The 27,370-nt window shown below is 37.9% G+C and overlaps 1 protein-coding gene across 1 annotated transcript; it reads right to left on the bottom strand.

Annotated features, from left to right (window-relative positions):
* On the bottom strand, positions 1-26,199 carry LOC131307128 (L-type lectin-domain containing receptor kinase IX.1-like). The gene is made up of 5 exons (XM_058333539.1): positions 24,128-26,199; positions 2,169-2,237; positions 1,853-1,921; positions 393-456; positions 1-291 (listed from the first exon to the last, which is right to left on the bottom strand). Exons 1-5 carry the CDS (start codon positions 26,182-26,184, stop codon positions 1-3), a joined length of 2,550 nt encoding a protein of 849 aa, XP_058189522.1. The 5' UTR covers positions 26,185-26,199.
* Positions 26,200-27,370: the final 1,171 nt, after the last annotated feature.

Raw genomic sequence — 27,370 nt, 5'->3', positions numbered from 1 at the left:
CTACGAAAAGATACAACCATGCATGGCGCGCTCCTCCGATATCCCCTCGTTCTCCTTCCTTCGCATCGACTCGTGGGATGAGAGTTTAGCAATGACCTCATCAAGCCCGAGAGTATCTTTTCCGTACATCAATGTAGTCTGGAGATGCTCATACGACGGCGGCAATGAAACCAACAATATGATTGCCTTATCAGGAAGAACATGCAATAAAGTTTCAAAATTAAGAATATAAATTGCTTGTTTAAGTGAAGGCCGAAATCCACATGCTATTCCCACTGCCACCACTAAAAACTGTAAAACAGTTGACACATTATTCAGAAGACAAGTAGCCCATAGTTCCTACCAACACTGTGGTAGGCGACGTTTTTTCGTGATCAACGAGCCTAGCTAACCCAAAAAGCCGCCAACTTAGCATTGCAATTTGAGTCCAGCATCACGTTGCTGGATTTTATGTCCCTATGAACAAAGCATTGTTCATTATAAAAATTAAAAAAAACACAAAAAACAAAGCATTGTTCCATTATCTGAATGATTTTAGAAATGCTGATGCATGCCAAATCTTGGGCAATTTCATACCTCGCTTCCCATTTCAACATGTTTTTTTCTTCTCCTAGAAAAGATGGGAATTAAAGCACCCCTTTTGTGCGAAACAATTCTCTTTTCACAGGCACCATTCGATGAGTTGCTACAAAAAAAAAATTAAAAAAAATAATCCATAACCATATACTCTTTCCTTTTTTTATAGGCAACTAGATTTTATTGAAAACTCGATATGACCATAAACACATACACAAAAACTCACTTACATCAAGTTTGGGGTCTACTCACTCAATGTGTGTTTAGTGTGTGTAGACCCATGTGAGTTTGTGTGATTATGCGTGTAAGATTTTGTAAAGAGATTTTCAGAAGCCTTTCAAAATCTGAAACTCCTGCTATACTTGCATTAATTCTCACAGTTAAATATTGGTTTTTTTTTTGGTCAACATTGTATATCAACAGAGGTTAGTGGATGGTGTTAGAAATTAATATTACAACAAGAAGCCAAGTTTGGGGAGGTCGAGGTTGGCGTTGGGGTTGGAGAGGGAGATTTTGGTGACGTTATCGTCTAAGGAGATGATGGGCCAGTCGTCGGATAGGATGTCGGGATCTCGGCCATGGAAAGAGAAAATGTGAGAGAGAGAGAAAGGAGGAAGAGAGAGGAAGGGAACGCCATGGATGGGCAGATGTCAGATCTAAGAGAGAGAGAGAGAGAGAGAGAGAGAGGGAGAGGGAGAGGGAGAGGGAGAGGGAGAGGGAGAGAGCTGTGAATTGTGTCGTCTTCTTCTTTTGGATTAATAAGAAGGTTGATTATGATCACTTGATGTGGTAGCATTTGTAGTACCAGTGAAAACTATGCTTAAAATTGTATGAACTTGAATCATACCTAATCCTGTTAAGATATTGAATCCCACATTCCTTGGGAGTGGAATGGGTGATCACTTAATAACATCTGGGGACCTCTCCACTCATTGCCAATTGGTCTTGAGTTGGATATAAAGTTTCTACATGGTATCAAAGCAGGGCCCGTTCCACCCTACATTTTATAAAATTCACAATCCACACTCCACGATGACAGACCAGCAAAAAGGCTGCACGATGATAGGACCCAAAAGTGGCAACACGTGACAGACCTCAAACGCGGCTGCACGTGAGGGGGCATGTTAAGATATTGAATCCCACATTCCTTGGGAGTGGAATGGGTGATCACTTAATAACATCTGGGGACCTCTCCACTCATTGCCAATTGGTCTTGAGTTGGATATAAAGTTTCTACAAATCCAACCCTCATTCTCAATCCCATGAGTTATATTACAGTGTCAAACAGTAGTAAAAATTGAATTTGACATTGATTCCTGGACCTGCTAGTACGTACAAAGATTTTCTATAAACAATAAAAAGCAAACGTTACAACAACGGAAGTGCCAGTTAATCCCCTACCTGGAGATTAAAAAGCCAATTTACACAACCTCCAACAATAGAATCCGGAAATCTACAAAACCATCTAGGCCAATTGGAAGAAAAGTCAACTACGATCCACAATCATTATAATCTAAAAAACTACGATCCACATTCCACAACCCAGAATCCAGAATCTAAAAAACTTACATACGCTATTTGAACAAACTTACAGACACTCATTATAATCTAAAAAACTACGATCCACAATCCAGAATCTAAAAGTAATTGAGCCAATTACTCTTTACTCTAAAGTGATAGATGGAGGCGAAGAAACTGTGTTCGAAGTATAGCTTAAATAATGGTTTTGGCTGGTGCTAGAACTATTAGGGGTAGTGTTCAATGGAAGAGAAAAAAATGATAGCACGGGTTGTTTTTGCTGGGAGAGTGGGCAGTGCGGTTTCAAAATTAAGCACATGAATTACCTGTCTGATTTTAGGCCGGGAATTGTGATCCGGGTGAGCACACCAAAGACCAACAATCATCAATCGTTCGGTTTCTTGCTCATCAAAATCCGAGCCTAATTTTGCGTCCACTGCTTCGAGTAATCTTCCCACTCCATAGAGGTCCCAAACCCATTCCACCAGTCTCATTTGAGACTCTGGCACATTCGAATCAAGGGTTTTTCTCCCGCAAGCTATTTCCAATGCCACGATACCAAAGCTGTAGACATCTGATTCTTTACTAACTTTACCTGTTACCACACATTCTGGTGCCAAGTACCCCATGGTCCCCGCCAAAAGAGTTGTTTCGGGCTGTTTCTCGTGATCAACGAATCTAGCTAACCCAAAATCTCCCAATTTGGCATTGAAGTTCCAGTCCAACATCACATTGCTTGATTTTACATCTCTATGCACTACGCATTGCTCCCATTCTTCGTGTAGATAGAGCAACGCTATGGCCAAACCTTGGGCAATTTTATACCTCGTTCCCCATGTTAACAGGCTTTTCCCTTGGAAGAGATGGAAATCTAAGCTGCCGTTTTCCATGAACTCATAAACAAGGAGTAGTTCTTTCTTTTCATGGCACCAACCAAAAAGTTGCACCGAATTCCTATGCCTCAACTGGCTGATGATTTTCACTTCCGTTGCGTACTCCTTAATCCCTTGTTTTGAACCCTTCGATATCCTCTTGACAGCAATATAAGTATTCGATTCGCTCAAGAAACCTCTATAAACCCCACCGAACCCTCCCTCTCCAAGCTTTTGTCCTTCCTCAAAGTTATTTGTTGCCCGAGATAATTGGTGGTAGGAAAATTTCTTCGGCCCACTACCGGACTCGAATTCGTTTTCCATGGACATTTTAACTAGTTCAACCTCATCCTCTTCTTTTGGTCTAGTACTTCTCCTCCAAAAGCCAAATCCAACCAAAACAAGCCCACCAACTAAAACAACCATACCGACAATCAATCCCACCACAGCTCTAATGGAGATTTTTTTCGATCCTGATTTCACTGGATCTGTAACATTCCTGTTAATTTCCAAACTTGTATTAAATTCCCATGATTTTACAGTAGTTTTCGCAGACCACGGCGACCCTGTTGCAGCTGAGAACCCAAATGTCACCCATTCAGGTAAGTAATTGCTCAGATCAATAATTAAATGAATGGTATCTTGCACTCTGGTACGATTTTTAGAACTAGTAAAAACTACGCTTAAATTGAATGAACTCGAATCATACCTAATCCAAGCCTCATTCTGGATCCCAGCAGGTATGTCAGGGTACCAAACGGCTGTAACCTTTGATACAACAGAATTGACATCGATACCTACATGAGGATCCTGGCCCATAGTGTCCGGGTCAGTATATTGATTCCAGAACGTATCAAACTCCACAGCAACAAAAGGGCTAGAGGGTTCTCTCCATTTAGTACCTGGTTTAACTGGGAGGCCCATTGCACCACCACCATCTGAAAGTGACCCATTTGGAGTGAGAAGGAAGGTGAAACCATCGGCGATATTGTGACGCCCTTCCGAATCAATCACAAAAACGAAATGGGTAGAGAAATCTATTAAGTTTCGAGTGGAAGTGGAACTATCCCAAAGGTGAAGGCGATCGATGTAAGTTGCTTTACCGACTTGGCCCTCCAGGCTTGTGAGTTGGAGGCCCTGGGTTGAGATATAGGCTTCTCCGGATGTGGTTATGTTGACCTTTTGATCTGGATCGTTAAAGTTTGTCAGGTTGAAGGTCAGTGAATTCGTTTGAGGAAATAGAATGCAGAAGAAGAACATGGAGAGAGAATATAGCAGGATATTGAAGTTGAAGATAGCCATGGCTGGGAGCGAGTTTGGGTCATAAATAAATGAATTATTGGCATTTAAATAACTGAAGAAATGATGAATTAGTCATTGTGTACTGATTCAAATGCAAAAAGTTTTCTTTGCCGGGTGCTTTCTTTCTCACTAACTCTTGATGAAGAAGACTTTTGCATGAATTGAATCTAAAAAGTACTCCTACTAGATGGACCCATTGTTGAAAAAAAGATAAACAAATTTATAAATTGTGGAAACGTGTCATTGAAACAATAAAATATAACTAAGTAGGTAGGAGTACTTTTTCAATGGATAGATAAGTAATGGATAGATAAACAAATTTATAATCGTTGTATCTCTTCAATTATTAATGAAATCTTTCGTTGCCAAGCCAAAAAAAAAAAAAAATTTGATGGAGCTAAAATGAACCAAAAGAAGAGAAGTGTAGAAGAGCTGCTCAACGTCAAGTTCCTCAATTTTGATGGAGCTAAAATGAATCAAAAGACGAGAAATGGAGAAGGGCTGCTCTTTATTTCTGTCGTCAGGCTTAATTGTCACTTGAACGGGAGTAGCATCTATGTGCAGAATCCAATGCCTTTACGCACGCGGAGTGGTGTTACCAAATTTTCTGTTTTCTATCCAATCGATGGGGAATGGTTTTGTGATTTGCTGGAATGTGGGTATGAAAAGTGGAGTTTGGTTCCTTGCCGTTTTGAGGACTTCTTTAGAAACAAACAATAAAGTGGATGGATTTGTGGAAGAAGAATAATAAAATAGGCTTTATTAAACTTCAAAGTTGAAGAACAATTGACTAAGATAGCCGAGTGAATAATTACAAGTTATAATTACTCCTAAAAAAGAAAAAGATAAAGGCCTGTTGGCGTTATTTTTGTGTATCTTTTACAATGAGGCCTAAAAAGACTATTTATAGGAAAACAAAGATATGTAGGAAATAACTTTCTAACTTCTTCAATACTCTTCATTCTCCCTTGCTTCTACTTGTCCAAATAACTTCCCACTAACATCAAAGTGTGTAGAAGTATGCCAAGTATTCTTTTCAACCTCCAAGTGTGTAGAACAATGCTATGTGTCTTTTTAACCTCCAAGTAAATAGAGATACGCCAAGTGTCCTACACATGTTATTAAAATACAAATACAAATACAAATACTAATAATAATAAAATAGGTTGTATTTCCATAATCGCCATCTTTCGGTCGATCATCAACAGGCGATGAATATAGGGTGTAAACAATGCCCCCCTTATTCATTTCGATGAAGTGCTAATGTAACTCAAGTGAATAATTTAATTAGTTTTAAATCACTCTTCTGTCAATATCGACGGGTGATAATCTTTTACGGAGTAAATATTTATGCCCCCCGTTCATTTGGCAAAACCAAATAAAACCGGTACCAGAAGCCCTGTCCGTTATCGACACAAGGATTTTCCAATCGACGGAGGTCATGGATTTTCCAATCGACGGGGATCATTACCTGGCATCCACGGCCAAACAAATTGATTTCTTTTCCCGTCGATATCCAAACAAATTGGATAAACTTCAGCCTTGGATATCTGGAAAATTCAGAGCAAAAGGCATTAACATATTGGTTACTTTACTGCCATTGGTTGTTGTAAGGCCAATTTCCTTCCAAAACCAACACGTATCAGTACATTGGTCCTTTTGGTGGCCATATTTTTTAACAAATGGCTTAATTTGGCCAAACGAAGTGAATGGGTACTGGATCCATTTATTTTGTTTGTCCTTCTCATTAATCGACAGAGATTTTTTATTTTTTTTTAGAATTGTTCCAAAACTTGGCCAACAAATGGCCGGCCTTCCATTTGATAACCGTTTCTGATACCGTAAAGGAACCATGCATGGCCAACAAATGGACAAAGGAAAGCCATAACAAATGGCCAACAAAAATGACAGACAGCCAACAAAGCCGTGTTGGAACCTTTTTTAATTTTAATTTTTAATTTTGTTCCACATGTAAATCACGCCATGTGGTTTTGCTACAAACAACGGTGATTTGTAGAATCGACAGACAGTCGCTTCTTCTTCTTTTTTTTCCAGAAAATTCAAGAGTTGGCCAACAAATGGCCGTTATTCCATTTCCGCAAAATATTCAAGCCTTACATGCACGCAAGGCTTTCATTTCCACATTTGATTTTTGCCATCACTTCCAATTTAGTGATGATGCGGACAAAACTGTGACCAATTTGGCCACTTATATTTGCCCAAAATTGTAGAAAAGCAATGAACATTATCTACACGTCTTAATCAAAATTGGGCATATTTCAACCAAAACCAATCCTGATACCAATACAGATGGCTTCTGAAAAATCCATACCTCTTACAAATACTGTCGATCAACAATTGAACAAATAATTCTAGGGTCCTTGTGGTTGACATGTAGTGTGCCATAGGAGGCATATATTGGCATTGACTAGTACCAAATCTAGGCAGTACATTGAAACCAATGGGAATGTTTCCATTTTGGCCATTACCATATTGACTTCCAATTCCAATAAGTTCCACTACTATTTGGAACTGGTTGATAAATTAAAATTCGTTGGCCTTGCTGGGTTAGGATTCATATATACCTGTTGAGGATGCTCCCCAGGAATATCTGAAGTTTCTGGAATTTTCCTGTCGTTAGGCAAACCACTAGAAGAAGGAATTTCTCCTTGTACGTAATAGAGCCAAAAATTCTTGGGCAAAGTTATCTTGTGGAATTGCCGAAGTGTGAGCCAAAACCAGAACGAATTGTCTGATTAGGTGTGCCATTACTTCCAAATTAGTAAGAGCCCTTCTTCTAGCGCCAAAATTATTACCAATTTTTCTGTTTTCTATCCAATTGACGGGGAATGGTATTGTGATTTGCTAGAATGTGGGTGTGAAAATTGGAGTTTGGTTCCTTGCCGTTTTCAGGACTTCTTTGGAAACAAACAATGAAGTGGATGGATTTGTGGAAGAAGAATAATAAAACAGGATTTATTAAACTTCAAAGTTGAAGAACAACTGACTAAGATAGCCGAGTGAATAATTACAAGTTATAACTATTCCTAGAAAAGAAAAAGATAAAGGCCTGTTGGCGTTGTTTTTGTGTGTCTTTTACAATGAGGCCTAAAAAGGCTATTTACACGAAAACAAAGATGTGGAGGAAATAACTTCCTTACTTCTTCAATACTCTTCATTCTCCTTTGCTTCCATTTGTCCAAATAACTTCCCACTAGCATCAAAGTATGTAGGAGCATGCCAAGTGTTCTTTTCAACCTCCAAGTGTGTAGGACAATGCCATGTGTCTTTTCAACCTCCAAGTAAATAGAGACACGTCAAGTGTCCTGCACATGTTATTAAAATACAAATACAAATACTAATAATAATAAAATAGGTTGCATTTCCATAATCGCCACATTCGGTTGATCATCGACAGACGGTGAATATATGTTGTAGAAATAATAAAATAGTAAGCATTCTCATAATTGTCACCTTTCGGTCGGTCATCGACAGGCGGTGAAATATGGTGTAAACAAATGGGTAAACACGTACTCCCTCCGTCCCAATTTACTTGTCAATTTTGGAAGTTTGTGTCACTTTTCAATTAATTATATCTTGTAATTAATAATATTTTAGGTGATTTCAAAAACATTGAGTTATAGAACAAATTGAGATCTATCAAACAAGATTCATATTGAATATAAAATTTATTACCACTTTAAAGATATAACTAATTTTTTAATCTAGTTAGAATAGAACTGGAACAAATAAATTGGAACGGAGGGAGTAGTATTTTTGTCGTCTTCCCACCAAAAGTAATTCTAATTCTTTTCATATTAATATAATATTGAGGTTAAAGGTATGTTTGGAACCATGGAAAGTACGAGGAAAGAGGAGGAAAATAAAAAGAATTCCCTTCTCTTGCTTGATTGGTAATGAAAAAGAGAAGAAACATGAAAAAGCATAAAAGAACAAATTAAATTTTCTGTGGAAAGCAATGTTATCGATATCGTTCCGTACCGATCGGTACGTACCGTTTTTACACATAACCAGTACCCTAACCGTCCGGTATTTTGCAGGGCAGGATTATTTTATTTTTTTCCCGTTTCTGGGTAGTTTGCAGACTGGGTAGTTTGAAACAAAGGGACAGGAAAAAAGGAAAAACAAACGTTGTGTATTTTGAAACAAAGGGGCAGGAAAAAAGAAAAAAAAAACGTTGCGTATTTTAGCAAAATGTGGGCTTAACTATATTACGTGCGCGAGACTCATATCTGGGATTTGCACCCCACTACGCGCGAATTACGGGGAAATTCTTGGCCGGTCCCATTTTTTGTTTAGAGTTCCATGCAAACCCTTTTTTATAGAGCTATCCCATTCAGCCCCTTTTTAAATATGCTTTTACTATTTTACCCTTGTCACTTTTCAACAGCCCACAAAATTCACACCCCAAAAATTCACACCTCACAGAATTCACACCCCACAGAATTCACACCCCCACAAATTCACACCCCACCCACAGAATTCACACCCCAAGAATTCACACCTTCAAGATTTCACACCCCACAAAATTCACACTTTCACGAATTCACACCGCTTTTAAGAATTCACACCCTTTTGTACTATTCACACCTCTAGAATTTTTGCCCATTCAAATTACACAAATTCACAACCCTAAATTCAGAATTCACACCCCTCTAAAATAATTCACAAACAAACACTTAATCTGGATAAAAACAAAAACACAGGTAGTACTCAACTTCTCACATCATCGCCTTCATTCACAATATTCTTAAATTACTCCTACATACAAAAAATTCGAGAGGAGGTGTCAAAGAATTCACGGAAAAAATGAGGAAGACAGAATTCACATCCCCAAATGAGGGTTCACACGCTTGAAAAAACAAAATTCAAACGCAAATGAAGAATTCATATCTTCAAAAAAAACATATTTCACATCTTTAAAAAGGACACAATTCACCTCCAAATGAAGAATTCATATTTTCAAAAAAGACAGATTTCACATCTTTAAAAAGACACAATTCACATGTTCAAAAAAGATACAATTCACACTCAAATGAAGAATTCACACATTGAAAAAAAAACAGATTTCACATTCCAACTACACTTTTCACATGTTTGAAAAAGACACAATTAACATCCAAATAAAGAATTCACACCAAAAGACAAAATTTACATCCCATCCATACATTTCACATCCCAAAATTAAGAATTCACACATAAATTCTCTTTGCTTTTAGAGGTCAATAGAACTTGGCCAAACTCTCTCCTCTTCGTCTTTGTCTAAGATACCCAGGAAAAAAAAAAACCAACCATCTGCACAATTTACTCCAGTCTTTAAGCCAATTGCAGGAAAATAATTTTGTTTTAAGTCTCTTACTTTTCTGGCATGGCTCTGTACCGTTGAACGATATGTGACAACGGACGAAGCGTGTTTTTTTCCAAACCGAACAGGAAGTCCGGATTCGTCCCCGCATCCGCCGGCGGCGGCGAAGAAGCATCTAGAGGCTGGATTTGAATGGAGTTCAAGGCATCCACGAACCACCGCCGCTTCGACTTGGTCTTGCTTGTACCGAAACTCGTCGGCAGCTTGTTCGAAGCACATCCAAGATCGCCGGCTTGGTGGAGCCACGGTGTCGATTGGAAGTCGCCGGTGAGCCTCGCATTTCAGATCAGGACTCCCACCTCCATTAATCTGTTCGAGCGGAAGATCGTGAAGCTTGGAAGCGTTCCGGTGCATTGTGTTCATGGGCGAGGCGAGGATATTGGGGATATTTTGCGTACGTTACTTAAAACAGGGCTTAGATGGGTAGGGTTTGACATTGTGTGGGGCTAGACGGGAACAGGAAGACAAAATAGGGCCGGCCTGGAAGAACCCCGCGAATTACCCGTGAGGCACACCCAGTTAATTAGTTTCTGAATTAGTTTTCCAAATTGCCCTCGGCCACGGCTCATTTTCCTGAGCGCGCGAGACCTCTTCTTGGATCCTCATTCACAAGCTCACTAGTGTGCAAATTCATTTAAGATGGAAAATAGTTTTGTAACTAAGCAATGTGGGATAAGAGACAAACACATAAGTATTTTATGATGAATTGCATGGTACGAGGGATTTTTTTGAATTATAATTATATATAATTATTATATATATTGTAGTTGCGGTAAATCTAAAACGATACTCGGCAGTTGACCGGTACCGGTACATAGCGTACCAATAGAAAAATCGGTACCCTGGCCGGTACGGTATTCATAACAGTGAAAAGTAGGAGGAAAGAGGAGGAATTTAAAAGACTCCCTTCCATAGTTTGATTGGTAGTGAAAAAAGAGAAGAAACATGGAAAAGCAGAGAAGAACAAATAAAATTATCTTCCAGCTTTCTCCATCTTTTCCTTCTTTCCTCTCTTTCCTCAATTTTTTAAACAGACCCTCCTAGCCTAAGATTCTCGAACAAGGGAAAGGATCTAATCACTTTCAAAGAACTGAACGAGTAGCAACCGTACGAGGTGAATATTTCATGTGCAGTTTTGCAGAGTGGCACGTAAGGGGGGAAAGCTCTGCGTTTCTTGATTCTCTTATCGTTGGTTCTTCCTAAACTATAAAAATTAAAAATCCTTAGTTAGAACGAAATTCCAACTTCGTACCCCTTGAGTGAGATTCGGTCCGTTCGTATTCACTTTGATGAGTTCAACTGAGATGCGATTGTTGTTAGCTTTAACCGTTCATTTAATAGACTTTGATGAAAGTTATTAGTACTCAAACTAAAACTGGTCGAGATTGATGGTTGAATTTATCTTCAGATAATTTTGTTTAGTCAACAAGTCATCTATTATCTTTGACACATGTTATCCAATCATGTGGCTAACGATATTAGATCAATATATTTCTTTTTTGGATAATTTTTGAATGAACTCTATAATTTGAACTATTTGTATTATGATGGTAAGATCTCGGTGAAGTCCGCTAAACCTCCGTCATGTGTTTGCACATTACACGAGGCCCATGTCCTTGCAAGGCTAAAGTAAGCCCTTAATTTCCAAGGTTTCACAATAATTTTGATAACTCCATAAATCCTTTAATGTGCCCTTATTTTAGGGTCTGTAGTCTGTGTCCTAGCTTAATGCCAATTTTTGTTCCTTAGTCAAAGCTATAATTCTACTGATCAGAAGATAATCTAGTTAAGCACAGTTGACTTTATGCAGTCCCTGTGCAAGTTGGCATGATTTATTAGCTTGAGCTACGGCATCCGCTTTAGGAGTTTCTGTTGCTTCTCCTGATTTTTTCTTTCCTTGTTTTACCTAATGAAAAATAAATTTAGGGCCCGTGTGCCATGACCTGTACCAGTTTCTTGCTCCTGGTATTGTCATCGCCGAATGAAAGATTCACTCTTTCTTGATGGTTAGCCTAATATTTTGTCAGGCTGAAGGTGAGTGAAGTTGTTGGAGGCCGAGTCCCTGCAGTGAGACCAAGTCACTGCAACTTACAGCCACACGAAACGACGCCGTTTTGTGCCAATTTGGTAATTCGTTGAATGGTTTCCCGTGAACACTTCTCTCTCTCTACATGATCTACAAGATCCCTTTGTCCTTTTCTTCAACTTTTCTTCAACTTTTCTTCCTCTATTTCTCTCCCATGGCCCCTCCCTCTACCGTCCACCGTTCTCGCTTCTCCCGCACGATCACCAACTCACTCAATATTTTCCAACCCCGCTTCAGTTTTAATTTCTCAATCCCAAACTTATTCATTATATGTGGAGACCCCTTCATCGGAAATGGTTTCAGTGTAGGTGGGAAAACGATAGCAAACTGGGGCTTTGATTTCGGTAGTGTTCCAATACAATTCAGCTATCCATCTAACTCAATTGTAGAGTTAGAATTGCTCTGTAGAGGGACCAGTTGCAGAAACTACTTTGTCGGCATCCAACTTTTGATGCAACTCGATTAATCAACGACTTGGGTGGACTTGTGAACCAATTTGTAGTTGATGAAAATTTCCTTATCCTCCCCTGAATCTTTACTTCTTGATATCTTTTGTCCCGTTGATGTAAATTAGTTGGTTGATTTTAATGTTGCTTGCCAAATGTGGGATAAATTCGACAGTCGCAGGTCAATGATGGAGGGAAGAGGGTTTGAATCTAAAGGAAATGGTTGTGTGAGTGAGTCGGTGGAGAAGGAGTTGGGTTGTCAAGAGAAGGAAGAGGGTTTTAATCCAATTTACGCAAGTTATCTTGGTTTTAGATCCTTCAATTCACCAACGCAAGTTTTTTTTTTTTGGGAACCAACGATATACTGAAGTTGGAAAAATCTAAGTCTTGCATCGAAGAGTGGACAGCCTTGATGAAAGAGGGGCAAAGTGATTCAATTTCTCACATAAAACAGAGGGGGGGGGGGGGGGGGGTGGCCTTGCTTCAGCAAATTACCATTTTGGCACAAAACGGCGTCGTTTCGTGTGGTTGTAAGTTGCAGTGACTTGGCCTCACTGTAGGGACTCGGCCTCTTTGAGGAAATAGAATGCAGAAGAAGAACATGGGGAGAGAATATAGCAGGATTTGGAAGTTGAAGAAAGGGTGCTCGGATCAAGCACCCTATACACCTTAGATGCCGTGATTCTCGCGTGGACCCCATCGGTTTTTTTTTTTAGAATTTTTGGACGGCTCGGATCGGTCGTCCGGTGGCCGGAGAGGGCCCGCCGGCGGCCGTCGGTACGATTTCCCTCCCCCATGGTCGGTACTCATAGCTTTTTTGTTAATTCACAGGGAGCGTTGGGAAACTTCCCTAGTCAACTTTGTTTTTTTTTTTTTTTTTTTGATTTGTTTAATTCTAGAAGAAGAGACTTTTGCATGGTTTGGTCACGTGAATTGAATCTCAAAGTATCATTGACCGGTTAAAAAATTGGTCTATGATCCACTATAAAGAACTTGTAACCCAGTTAGCCCACTTCTAATGTTTGTAACCCCTCTAAGACATACACAATAAGGCAGTTGATAAGTTTCATTAAATGAGGTCAATTAAACCCCACTATTGTAGAAAGTAGTGAAAGTAGTTAGAATATTGGATGAAGAGTAAAATTTGTTTTGGAGACCAAAATACCCGTTAATTTTTTTTCTCCACTCCATTTTCTACAAGAATAAAAGGGCAATTTTAAAGACTCTGGGCTCTTTAAAATGAACAATAATTTAGATCATTGAAAAAATCAAAACATGGATAAATAAAATGGGACGATGGAGAGAGTAATGGTGTTGCATGAGTGCAAAATTCAAGGGTTTGGTGGTTCAACTAAGTAATGGGCCGCAGGTGCATTTGCTACTAGTAAAGTTGTTCATTAATCTTGATCGGTTGGTTCCAAAAATGCCTTTTCCAAGATATAAAACAAGGAAATCAATAGTTATAATTAATTCATATTTTATGACAAATTTTTACGTGGATGCCAAAAGATAAAAAGGTGAAAGGGCAAAATAAAAAAGGAGGGAAAACAAATTAAATGGAGTGGAGGAAAAATTTAAGGGATAGTTTGGTCTCCAAAACAAATTTTACTCTTCATCTAATATTCCAATTACTTTCATGGCTTTCTACAGTAGTGGGGTTAAATAAACACTATCGAGTGCTTTATCATATGCCTTAGGGGCACACATTAACAAAACTCATATAGTTTAGTAAGACCATAAGTCCATTTCTTTTAAAAATAAAATTAAATCAAGACAAAAATGACCTCCTATATAATTTGTCATATAGAGAGAAATCCTAGACCACAAACAAATCTAGAGCACAGTCTCCTCTCTCTCTCTTGGCTTCATCTTCATCATATCTATCCACTTTGTCTTGTCCTGATCGTACAACTCGTCGCATTCTTCGTCTTCTATATCTATTTCCACTGCATCGGCTTTGCTCTCTTCAAAAACGTAGCACTCCTTTGTACAGTATAAACTCTGGAAAAGTCGTGGATTGTTCGTGGGGTCCGTGGGCGGCCACCCTGCTTAGTGCAGAGATTAGCATTTTCCTTAATAAATCATGGAGACGTCTCATTTTTTTTTATAAGCAACATATTTTATTATAAACTCAACAAATAGTACATTGAGAAGGCCCAAACACAAGTTACAAGAAGGACTTTGAAACAAAAGAGAAGGCCAGGAGGAAAGAAAAACGAAAAGATAACATCCAACGGAAGTTGGAACTAATCACACCAATGACAGGTAGTAACCATGGTCCTATCTGATTCGTGATACCATAACAGCTAGTAACCATGGCCCAACAGCAGCATCAGATTTTTGGTACTCTTAAGTAGTGTCAGAGTATCAAAACCAGCAACAAAAAATCCATCAAGTGCAACAGCAACCGTATCCATATTCATAGTTCGAGATTCAGCATCAGGTTCAGCACATTATAGCAGCAGCATAAACTCATCTAACCAATTCCAGCCTAAAGGCCAACCAGATTCAGCCCGAAGGCCCACCAAAATCATATCCAGTAGTATCAACTAATCTCCGCAGATTGGTAAGTATATTTTTCATGGATTAGCAAGTAAGTTTTTAGTTTTGATGGACCAAATTAAAGAGGAGAAGCGGAGAAGAGGAACGTGAAGCTCCTCCTCTTGCCTCTGTCCGATAAGAGCATCCACATCTGTATTTTCAAATTAATCTGTGGACCAAAGTACAGAGCCAAACCCACCAAAATTGCATTCATCAGACTCGCCTTCTTCTTCCCTTCAAAGTAACTTTGCTACAGTTCCTCGTGGGAAGAAACGAGGAACTGTTCACTCGTGTTGACATATTTTACTAGTTTTATTGTATATTTAGTTCCAACTCTCTTAGGGTGCTCATTGAAAGACTTTAGAGCAAAAAATTCATTGTCAAATTTGGACTACTCATACTATTTGAACCAACTTACAAACTCTCATTATAATCCAAAAATCTACAATCTAAAAAATCCACAATGCAAAATCCAACACTCCAAACACCCTCTTACTCTTTAATCAAAAGTGATATAGATGGAGATGAAGCAGTAGAAGATGAGGTGAACTTATTAAAAGAATCTGTTATGTAAGTACAACTTTATTATTGGTTTTGGCTGGTGCAAGAACTAGTGGTGGAAGTGTTCAATGGAGGAGAAAAAAATGATAGCGCGGGCAGTTTTGGTGGGAGAATTGGCAATATTGGGGCTTCAAAATTAAGTACATGAATTGCCTGTCTAATTTTTGGCCGGAAATTGAGATCCGGGTAAGCCCACCAAAGACTGACAATCATCAATTGTTTTGTTTCTTGCTCATCAAAATCCGAGCATACTTTTGCATCCACTACTTCGAGCAACCTTCCAATTCCATAGAGGTCCGAACCCATTCCACCAGTCTCATTTGAGGCTCTGGCACCTTCTAAATCAAAGGGTTTTCTCCCACAAGCTATTTCCAACACCACAACACAAAAGCTGTAAACATCTGATTCCTTACTAGCTTTACTTGTTATCACACATTCCGGAGCCAAGTACCCCATGGTCCTCGCCAAAGCAGTTGTTTGGGGCTCTTTCTCGTAATCGACAAATCTAGCTAATTCGAAATCTCTCAATTTGGCATTGAAATTCGAGTCCAACATCACATTGCTTGATTTTACATCTCTATGTACTACACATTGCTCCCATTCTTCTTGTAGATAGAGCAACGCCGAGGCCAAACCTAGGGCGATTTTATACCTTGTTCCCCATGTCAACATGTTTTCCCTTTGAAAAGATGGAAATCTAAGCTGGCATTTTCCATGAACTCGTAAACAAGGAGTAGTTCTTTCTTTCGTGGCACCAATCAATGAGTTGCACCAAATTCCTATGCCTCAACCGGCTAATGATATTCACTTCCATTGCGTACTCCCTTATCCCTTGTTTTGACCCCTTTGATATCCTTTTGATAGCAATATTGACAACCAATCCCACCACAGCTCCAAGGGAGATTTTTTTCGATCTTGGTTTCACTGGATCTGTAACATTCCTGTTAATTTCCAAACTTGTACTAAATTCTCATGATTTTACAATATTTTTTGATTTTTTTATCGGTAAGTGGTCATTAGTTTATTGGGTACATTATATCCCCATTATATCCCAATGGCAATTTTGTTTCCATGTAGAGAAGGACTATTTTCGTTGCAACAACATTTTGAAAACCTCACATTTTATCCCATAAACTCAAAAAACAGTTTTTTCATTTGTAAATTGGGCCCAAATATATATTCCTCCAATTTCATCTTTGTTTCCAGCCAAAAAAGGAAGTTGCTTTTTTTAACATCATTTTGAAACCTCACATTATCACAGAAAATCGGAAAAGTGTTTTTGTATTAGAAAATTGGGCCCACAAAATTTAATGAGTACATAAACGGGTGGCTAAATGTATAGAGTGATAAGTTTATGGACCAACTTATATAGTCGATTGGAGCTAATTTCTACACATTCACTAGGTAAAATTTTAACCATTCACTCTATTTAGTAGAGGTGGCAAATGGGCCGGTTGGGTTGGGTTTGGACGGGTTGAAACGGGTCATGGGTTGAATATGTGCGGGTCAAATATGGGTCGAATAATAAACGGGTTGAAACGAGTCGAGTCGAAAACAGGTCAAGTCAAACCCAAACCCGCATGACCCGACCCATTTTTCTTTCCTTTTTTTTGAAAAAATAATAATAATTTCCTTTCCTTCTTTTTCCCCTTTCTTCTCCTCTATTCTTCCCCCGGTATGGGTTGAATATGAGTCCGCTTTGTGAATGCTTCAAAAAGCAACACGGCTAACAAATAGCAATGAGCCGAATTGAAGGTCGAGTTGGCTTGAAATGCCAAAATTCGTAAAAAATATATACTCCTATATACGAGTAGTACATAAGGTTAATCTCAAAGAATCCTAATCTATTTTTCTATCAAAATTTTGAACGGGTGTTGGAATTAGTAAACATGATCTAATCTCTCTTCTCTTTTAAAAAAGCGTCATATGAGTGTAGCCGGATTGGTCGCACTACACGTATAGTGCGGGGGGTGCACTACAGCACCTCCAAATTCCTATTACAAGCCCAAAAATAAAATTTAGCTTCTCTAGCATTATTTTAAGCCCTTTGGCAGCTAAAGCCTGTTCCAGTTTCTTATTAAACCTTCTTTTTAAAAAAAAAATTAATTTCAAGTTCAAAAATTATGTATTTACTTAAATAATTTTTCTATCAATATGGATCTTGTTTTATAGATCTCGTTGAGATCTTTCAAACGGTGAAAAAAAAAAATCAAAAAACTATTTTTTATTTTTATTATATTTAAGTTTGAAATTATCTTCTTTTTGAAAGATAAAGTTTACAAAGAAACTAAAGCACCGCCTAACCCTGTTTCTATAATTTATTTTATTTATCTTTTCGTCAACAATGGGTCCATCTAGTATAGTGGTCAATTATATTTTAATTTGAATTCACTTGCCGAAAACATGAAAAAGACTGCTCTATTAGAATCAAACCAATGAAAGTTAATCCAAAAAAACTGAAAAAAGCAAACGGCAACGCAAATTCTTGCATTTGAATAAGTACACAAGAACTAATTCATCATTTCACATCCTAAGCGCATCTTCAATGGACCCCTATAAAACACTAAATAGTAGAGGTGTCAATTTCAACTCATATTTCTTAACCCGTCCAAATCTGTCCACTTGTAATCCAACCCAACCCGCCCATATTGTGTAATGGGTTGATATGGATTCAACCCATATCAACCCATATTTTTATGGGTTTAGACAGAGCCGGCCCTAGGCTAAAGCCCAAGGTGCCGGCGCTTTAGGCCTCCGAAATTTCAGAAAAACGAGGGCCTCATTTTTCAAAAAAAAAATCAACTATATTATATACAAAAATGTTTCATGTTTCAACACAAATGTCAATTCTAGCACAAGTGGATTGTGTGAGGTACATGAAATTGGGATAAGAGATTCCTGGTTCAACTCTTAGGGAGGTTATTTTTTGACAAAGGTTTTTTTCCCCTTATTTTTCTTTTGGATCTAGAAATAAATAATATACAGCTCTTACACCTTTTGCATTATAAATTAGTTATGTTTTAGTAGTTGTAGGTATTTCTCAAGACCAAGAGGTTCAAATCTTTTACACACCATCAATGTTTTGATAAGTTTTTTTTTTCTTTTGTTTGTTTAATTTTATGTCTAACTTTTAATATCAAATTCACAAAATAAGCCACTTTTGTTTATAAATAAACCTAAATAATTTATTCTCATTCAACAAACTTTGATAAAAAAAAGAGTTAAAAATAGATAATTCTGTTATTGTTAAAGATAGTATTCTTACAATTAAAGTTAATAACATGAATAGTAAGAGAAAATGCAGTGTATGACCGGTATAACGGTACTGCATTAAAGATAGTATTCTAACAATTAAAGTTAATAACATGAATAGTAAGAGAAAATGCAGTGTATGACCGGTATAACGGTACTGTATTACGTTTGATTCTTTTTTCAATGGTATAAAAAAATTATTTAGTTAAATTACAAAGCTAAACCATCATATATATTTAATCTTTTTACTCTCTATATTTAGCAACTTATATTGGCTTGTTTTGTTAAATAAATCCGAGGGCCCAATCTTTTAAATTCGCTTTAGGCCTTCAAAATTTCAGGGCCGGCCCTGGGTTTAGATGGGTTGAGAGTGAGTTTAATATGTGTTAGAATTAAAAATTGGTCCAACACCTCTTTTTCTCTCTCATCCGCAGTTACTCCTGTCTATTTCAGTCAATGTTATCAATATCGTTCCGTATCGGTCGATACGTACCGTTTTTGACAGAATCTGGTATCTTACACCTCTAATTCCATTCCGGCCCAAATACCGGCCGTACCGATCGGTATCGGCCGGTACCGGACATACCGGTCAGTACCAGCCAATACCGGATAGTACCGGACTACTTTTAAATTTATTTTTTTCTTCAAGTACCGGGCAAATACCTGACGGTACCGGGCAAATACCGGACGGTACCGGACATGCAACGCCCCTAATTTTGGGTACGTTAAATAAGACATTTTATTATAAAAATGAAGTGAGTCTGTCTCATTATTACATCATAAACCGTACAAAAGTACTTTTATTCAAATAACGGAGGGAACTAGGGTTCCTATCTACTGCTCCGCTTCTTCCTCCATCCTGGCTAGCTCCTCTGCTCCGAAGGCCTCCAATGTGTACATCTCACCCTGTTCATCTATGAGGTCTGACACATTATACCGGCGTCACCACCAATATAATATGTCAGGGTCACCAAAAGGTAACACCGTGAGCTACAACGCTCAATAGGAAATCCTTACCCACCAACCTTACAATAGTAAATCATTTACAGCAACACTAGCAATCACACATCCACATTCGTTAATCATCTATCCTTGGTGTCCAAGATTTCCGTGTTTCTCCTACGCGACTCATCGTAGACCGTGTCAACATTTTCACATACAAATCAACCTTTCAAAATCATTTGTTTAACTCACCCAACCTCGGTTCCGCCGCGCCGGGTTCCCGAGTATCCTCACAATGGTTCCGCCGCGCCGGGTTTCCATTGGCACACAATTGCATTGGCTCCGTACCGCGGATAACCAAGCCATTCCTCACCATGGTTCCGCCGCTCCGGGTTCCCATGAGAACGCACACAACCTCACAATGGTTCCGCTATTCTGGATTCGCATTGGAACACACATACATCTCACATAATGCCACCAAAACCGGTCATTATGTCATTTCAAAAACATTCCTATCCTCGGTCCTCAGAATACATTTCCTTTCATTAACTACACCCTAGGTGCCATGTTTCTACTTTCTCAGTTCTCGTGTCTCGTTTACATGCAAAGACTCCGCGGTAGGACAAAGTAAGCATGAATCATTCATTGGAATCTAACAAGATCATCCAACTCCAAACTACTTAGTATGCTTGAAACACCATGAGCGAACATAAATCATGCATTTCCAACATTTTCAACAAAAGATAACCTTATCTACTTTAGAAAGAATGATCAAAGTTTACTTCTTAATGACGTTCTATTCTCCAACATACGATTTTATACAATACATAGAGTGAATGGGCTAGGATTCCTACCTTACTTCTTGGCGGTTGGTCGGTTTTGCGATTCGGCGGCGTAACGTCTCCGGATTGCTTCGAAAGGAAGAGAGATGATCTTTTCTTTTCCTAGAAACAACTTACTAACTAAACTAAGCTACTTTAGAGATCTAGAGGTGGTTTTGGAAGTGGTTTGGTGGTTTCTCTAAAAAACTCTCAAGAAACACAAGAAAACAATAACTTTAGAACTAAGAACACTTGAAATTTATAGAGAGAAGGAAGAGCAAAGCTTGAAGGTGTGAGTTTGAAGTTTGGAATGGCTTCTATTTATAGGCCAAGACTCCTCTCTCTCTCTCCCTCTCTCTCTCTCTCTAGCCGATTCTCTCTCTTTCTCTCTACATCTCACTTTTCTTTCACTTGTCATGGTTGATTGATAGGTTGATGGGTGGAGTTAAGGCTTGCTTGCACACTAACCACCTAGTTTTAGGCTTGCATGGCTAGTTTAGTACTTTGGATGGGACTATGGAAGATATGGAGGTAGAGTTGTACAAGATTTGGTGTTTAAATAACAATTCAAGGACAAAAGGTGATAGATTTGGAAGATATTCATCCCAAAAGTTGAAAGGATGAAAGAACAACAAGGTACAAGTTAAATCTTCTAGTCTTTCAAGTACAAGTCAATTAAAGAATGACTAATGATATTAACCAATGGGTAATAATTTCCCTAGCGGGTAAAGACCAATGGATAAAAGAAGTACAAGTACTTTTATACTTAAAATAAGATTTCTTAAAAGACTACATGTCTTATATGTACTTTAAACAAAATATAATAATGAAAAGATTATTAACCAATGGACAAAAGTTACCCTAACAATATGGACCAATGGATAAAGAATCAAGTAAGAAAATTGAAGTGACAAGGTTGACTTCTAGGAAATAAGGTACAAGATTCCTTTATTATAACTAGTCAAATCAAATAAGCACATGTGTACAAATATAATATTCACATAGGTACTAATGTAATCTAGGGAGATCATCTTCCCATTAAATTAATCCAACTGGGTACAAAACCTCAATATAAAATAATATAGGAGTACTTAGGAAATCTTAGAGTTTTAAATACCATAATAAAATATTGGTACATCATCACATGGGGATTTAGAAAATGATTTGTTTTATCCAATCCTTGTACTTAGTTGAAAGACTAACCTATTACCCAATGGATAATAAAGTCTCTAGTATTTATTGTCCAATGGACAAAGGTAATAAGGAAATTTTTATATTAAAATAACCAAAATGTCCTTTTAAATAATTATAAAATTCTATTTATAATTATATATATGAGTACTTGATATCCTAGCAAAGAATATCTTGAATATAAAATCTAGAGTTTCTATTATTTAATGGATAAAAGTTCTCCTAACTTTTATCGTTTAATGGACAAAGAAGAAAACCAAAATAAATAAAAAATAGTAATTAATAAATTTTCAAGTCTAGGGTTGAAAAAGTTCACAAGGTTCAAAGATGAGCAAAAAAGGTCCATTTATGGTTAGGAAAATGTAACTAGGTGATTTCCTAGTTTAGTTACTCCAACTAGCCGGATAGAAATGAATTATACACACCAAGTATGACATTTAGTTAAGAAACGAATTTCAAGGGGCTAAAATGTAATTTTGACAAATTATAGGAATTTAAAAGCAATTCAAGTAATAAAATTCAAATATTTAATAAAATTTTTATTGACTGAAAATCAGGGCCGTTACAGGACAACTACCGGATTTTTTATTTATTTTAAAAAAGTGTATATTATACTATAAACTCTTTTAAGTATGAAAATAACATTGATAGTGATCAATCCGAAACGGTACCCGGTATTTGATCGATACCGGTACGTACCGTACCAGTAGAAAAATCGATACCTTGACCGGTATGGTATTCAGAACATTGATCTCAGTTTCTCTGATTCTCTCACTACAGTCCAATTCACCCATCTCTCTCTCTCTCTCTCCCTTTCTCTCTAACTGTTTCTGCCAATTCACCCATCCATCTCCATATCTCTCTCTCTCTCTCTCTCTCTCTCTCTCTCTCTCTCTCTCTCTCTCTCTCTCTCTCTCTCTCTCTCTCTCTCTCTCTCTCTCTCTCTCTCTCACTGTATATACAACAAAACTCAAAAAGTAACACACTATATGGGTTTGAATTTAAGAGATAAGTGGCTTATTTTTGTCCTTATTTAATTTTTTTTTGCATTTGTTAATTTTTCTTTAAACTTTTGTGATTTAATGATTCGTCTCAATGAGAGAAATCAGAAAAGTAAAAAATTTTGATCGAAACTCATAATTTTTTGAATAAAGACAAAAATACGTCAATAAATCAACTTATTTTACTTATTCTAGTCTTTTTGTAAAAAATTATGAGTTTTGATCAAAATTTTTAATTTTCCGATTCTTCTTGCCGAGATGAATCACTAAGTCACAAAATTTAAACGCAAAATTATCAAATACGAATTTTTTTTGAATAAAGACAAAAAAATGTTATTGTTTCAGTTTTAAAGCCAAATGAGCCCTAATACAGGAGTATAACAAATACAAGTACTGTGACTGCTTTATCTTGTCCGTCAAAATTTACCAACAGTAGGGATCAACTGACATTGGGACCAAATGCACGGCACAACAAAAATTTGATCGAACTACACGTGTAGTGCGGGAGTGCACTACAGCACCCTCGAGTCCTTGTAATAGACAAGTTAGGTTGACTTTGATCATGAGTTTCCAACGTCTCATTGAAACTATGTATATATAAAAGATGAGTAAATTATTTCAATGTTTCTGAAGAGAAGAAGAAAAAGCATAAACCTCCAAGACATGAAATCTTGAACCAGCTAGGAAACTCTCAGATTTATAATTGGTCATTCCTTGATGTATCATTTGTCGAGTTCTAATAAAATTTTGTTTCCTATCAAAAACAAAATATCGATGACTTAATTTGTCCTCTTTACAAGAGTGATGCAGATGCAAAAGAAGTGGCAGAAGATGTGGTGCTCAGCTTTCCGTAACTCCTACCAGTGTTGTAAGTTTGCAACTATGTCTCCAAGATGTGGTGGGTGAGCTTGAGTAACCACTACAAGACTACCAGTGTCGTAATTATGGCTCAAAGATGCAGGGCCAGCCCTGAGGTCAAGTCTGAGGTGCGGTCGTTTTAGGCCGCCAAAATTCAAGCGAAAATTGGGCCTCATTTTTCTTATAAGACAACAATATATTAAATGTAAAAAGATATTATTGCAAGAGTTTTTGAAGAAAATAAGATCCAATTGTGTTTTTATTTAGAAATATTCTAACATTAATATGTAAATTACATTACAGTGGGACCTTAATTTTGGACCAAAATTCGGAGGCCGGAAGCGGCCGCTTATCCCATGAGCTGGCCTTGACCTGAACCGATAACCAATCCCACCAAAACTCCGACGGATATTTTAGTCTAGAGAGACAGAATCCAACCACAAAAAGTGAATGGAGCAAGAAAGAAGGCGAGACCTTTAGTCTAGAGAGAAAGAATCCAGCCACAAAAAGTGAATGGATGATAGAATTTTCAAAAGTGGCCGGGTTGAAATCCAAATTCTCCTATGGGAAGAATAAAGAGATTTATCCCACATTAATCACGGCCAGTTCAAAAAGCAAACGTCACAACGGATGTGCAAGTTAATCCCCAACCTGGAGATTAAAAGGCCAATAGGAAGAAAAGTAAACTACTCATACTATTTAAACAAACTTGCAGACTCTCATTATAATCCAGAAATCTACGATCCAGAATCTAAAAGTAATTGAGCCAATTACTCTTTATACAAAAGTGATATAGATGGAGACGAAGCAGGAGAAGATGAGGTGAACTTAGAAGAAACTGTGTTGTAAGTATAGCTTGAATAATGGTTTTGGCTGGTGCTAGGACTATTGGGGGTAGTGTTCAATGGAAGAGGAAAAAATGATAGCACGGGTGGTTTTGGTGGGAGAGTGGGCAGTGGGGCTTCAAAATTAAGCACATGAATTGCCTGTCTGATTTTAGGCCGGAAATTGTGATCCGGGTGAGCACACCAAAGACCAACAATCATCAATCGTTCGGTTTCTTGCTCATCATAATCTGAGCCTAATTTTGTGTCCACTGCATCGAGTAACCTTCCCACTCCATAATGGTCCCAAACCCATTCCACTAGTCTCATTTGAGACTCTGGCATGTTCGAATCAAGGGGTTTTCTTCCGCAAGCTATTTCCAACGCCACGATACCAAAGCTGTAGACATCTGATTCCTTACTAGCTTTACCTGTTACCACACATTCCGGTGCCAAGTACCCCATGGTCCCCGCCAAAAGAGTTGTTTTGGGCTGTTTTTCGTGGTCAACGAATCTAGCTAACCCGAAATCTCCCAATTTGGCGTTGAAGTTCGAGTCCAACATAACATTGCTTGATTTTACATCTCTATGCACTACACATTGCTCCCACTCTTCGTGTAGATAGAGCAATGCTAAGGCCAAACCTTGGGCGATTTTATACCTTGTTCTCCATGTCAACAGGCTTTTCCCTTGGAAGAGATGGAAATCTAAGCTGGCATTTTCCATGAACTCATAAACAAGGAGTAGTTCTTTCTTTTCATGGCACCAACCAATGAGTTGCACCAAATTCCTATGCCTCAACTGGCTGATGATCTTCACTTCCGTTGCGTACTCCTTTATCCCTTGTTTTGACCCCTTTGATATCCTCTTGACAGCAATATAAGAATTTGATTCACTCAAGAAACCTCGATAAACCCCACCGAACCCTCCTTCTCCAAGCTTTTGTCCCTCCTCAAAGTTATTTGTCGCCCGAGATAATTGGTCGTAGGAAAATTTCTTCGGCCCACTACCGAACTCGAATTCGTTTTCCATGGACATCTCAACTTCAAACTCATCCTCTTCTTTTGCTCTAGTACTTCTCCTCCAAAAGAGAAATCCAACCAAAACAAACCCACCAACTAAAACAATCGTACCGACAACCAATCCCACTACGACTCCAATGGAGATTTTTTTCGATCCTGGTTTCACTGGATCTGTAACATTCCTGTTCATTTCCAAACTTGTACTAAATTCCCATGATTTTACAATAGTTTTCGCAGACCTTGGCGACCCTGTTGCAGCTGAGAACCCAAATGTCACCCATTCAGGTAAGTAATCGCTCAGATCAATAATTAAATGAATGGTATCTTGCACTCTGGTAGTATTTGTAGAACTAGTAAAAACCACGCTTAAATTGAATGAATTTGAATCATACCTAATCCAAGCCTCATTCTTGATCCCAGCAGGTATGTTAGGGTACCAAACGGCAGTAACCTTTGATACAACAGAATTGACATCGATACCTACATGAGGATCCTGGCCCATAGTGTCCGGGTCCGTATCCTGATTCCAGAACGTATCAAACTCCACAGCAACAAAAGTGCCAGAGGGTTCTCTCAAATCAGTACCTGTTTTAACTGGGAGGCCCATTCCACTGCGACCTTCCGAATGTGACCCATTTGGAGCAAGAAAGAAGGCGAAACCATCGGCGATAGTGTGACGCTCTTCCGAATCAATCACAAAAACGAAATGGGTAGAGAAATTTGTTAAGTTTCGAGTGGAAGTGGAATTATCCCAAAGGTGAAGGCGATCGATGTAAGTTGCTTTACCGACCTGGTTCTCCAGGCTGGTGAGTTGGAGGCCTTGGGTTGAGAAATAGGCATCTCCGAATGTTGTTATGTTGGCATTTTGATCTTGAAGGGCTAAGTTAGTCAATTTGAAGGTGAGTGAAGTTGTTCGAGGAAATAGAATGCAGAAGGATGTGGAGAGAGAAGAATATAGCAGGATTTGGAAGTTGAAGATAGCCATGGCTGGAAGGGAGTTTGGGTTTTGAATGAATGAATATTTGGCATTTAAATAACTGAAGAATTGATGAATTAGTCCTTGTGTACTGATTCAAATGCAAAAAGTTTTCTTTGCAGGGTGCTTTCTTTCCTCGTTAATTCTTGAAGAAGAGACTTTTGCATGAGTTGAATCTAAAATAACATTGACCGGTATACTAGATGGACAAATTGTTGACCAAAAAATAAAAAAAAAATTAGACAAATAAATTATGGAAACGTCATATTGAAACTATAAAAGCTACGTAAGTAGGAGTACTTTTTTCATGGATAGATTAGATTCATATTTCATTTTTTTTAAGATTCACACTAAAAAATATATGCAAAAGACATAAAAGAGACAAACTGAATAATGAGATGGAGGGAGTACTTTTTTTCTTGTACAAATGTGAGTCAATCATGTATCTATCAATGTTCGATGAAGGTAATTTTTCACGTTATTGAAAAATTCTATGAGTTCTACAAAATGAACGATTGCAATCATTTTTTAGGATTCTGAATGGGCCCACAAAGGCCAAAACTAGATGGGAGCCTGCCGTGACTTCTTTTATTAGGTGGTAATAGCTGGGAAAGAAATAGCAAGAGTTGGGCAAAAAGAAGATAGGAATGTAAATTGAGGTTGCCTTATTGACGTACAATCCGTAAAAGAGGTTTTTGTGCCGCCACATCTCGTCATTCGTTTCGGTAATCGACGGTTCGAATTTTAAATATACACTATTCGCACAAATAGTTTATTTAAAATTTGGACCGCCCTAAACACTTTTGAACGGATGAGATTGTTCACGTCCATGAAAACCTTCTTTACGGAGCCTCCGTAAAGAAGTTTTTCTCATGTAAATTACTCTTTTCACAACTATCAGAACCGCATGCATTAACTGTCACTTTCAAGCCTAGACAAGTGCGGGTGGCCTTCTAACAATTTTTTTTGGCTAAATATTGTGCTGACGGGACTAGAGTCACTACAAGAAAATGTGGCTTTAACGGCATTTTTATTATTGGCATGTGTTAAAGTGCAACTAATACTAGCTATTTCTGGCATTAATAGTAATGCTGAAAAATGTTAACTTTAAATGGCATTAGTTATAATGCCGGTAAAAATTACTCAAAAATAGCATTATTTTGGAAAATGCAGTTTTTTGTTTAGTTATGTTAAG

Source organism: Rhododendron vialii, chromosome 11a, assembly GCF_030253575.1.
Source record: "Rhododendron vialii isolate Sample 1 chromosome 11a, ASM3025357v1".
NCBI classification, from domain to species: Eukaryota; Viridiplantae; Streptophyta; class Magnoliopsida; order Ericales; family Ericaceae; genus Rhododendron; species Rhododendron vialii.
Note: the sequence above shows the minus strand (reverse complement) of the source record. Positions and strands in the feature narration are given on the sequence as shown.

What these genes read in the sequence shown, in the direction of transcription:
- LOC131307128 (XM_058333539.1), bottom strand. Translation starts at nt 26,184, where the DNA reads ATGGCTATCTTCAACTTCCAAATCCTGCTATATTCTTCTCTCTCCACA. An exon ending in ATATCACTTTTGTATAAAGA is followed by an intron (nt 2,238 to 24,127) that starts GTAATTGGCTCA and finishes TTTAGAGTAAAG; the next exon opens with AGTAATTGGCTCAATTACTT. An exon ending in TTAGATTATAATGAGTGTCT is followed by an intron (nt 1,922 to 2,168) that starts GTAAGTTTGTTC and finishes TATTGTTTATAG; the next exon opens with AAAATCTTTGTACGTACTAG.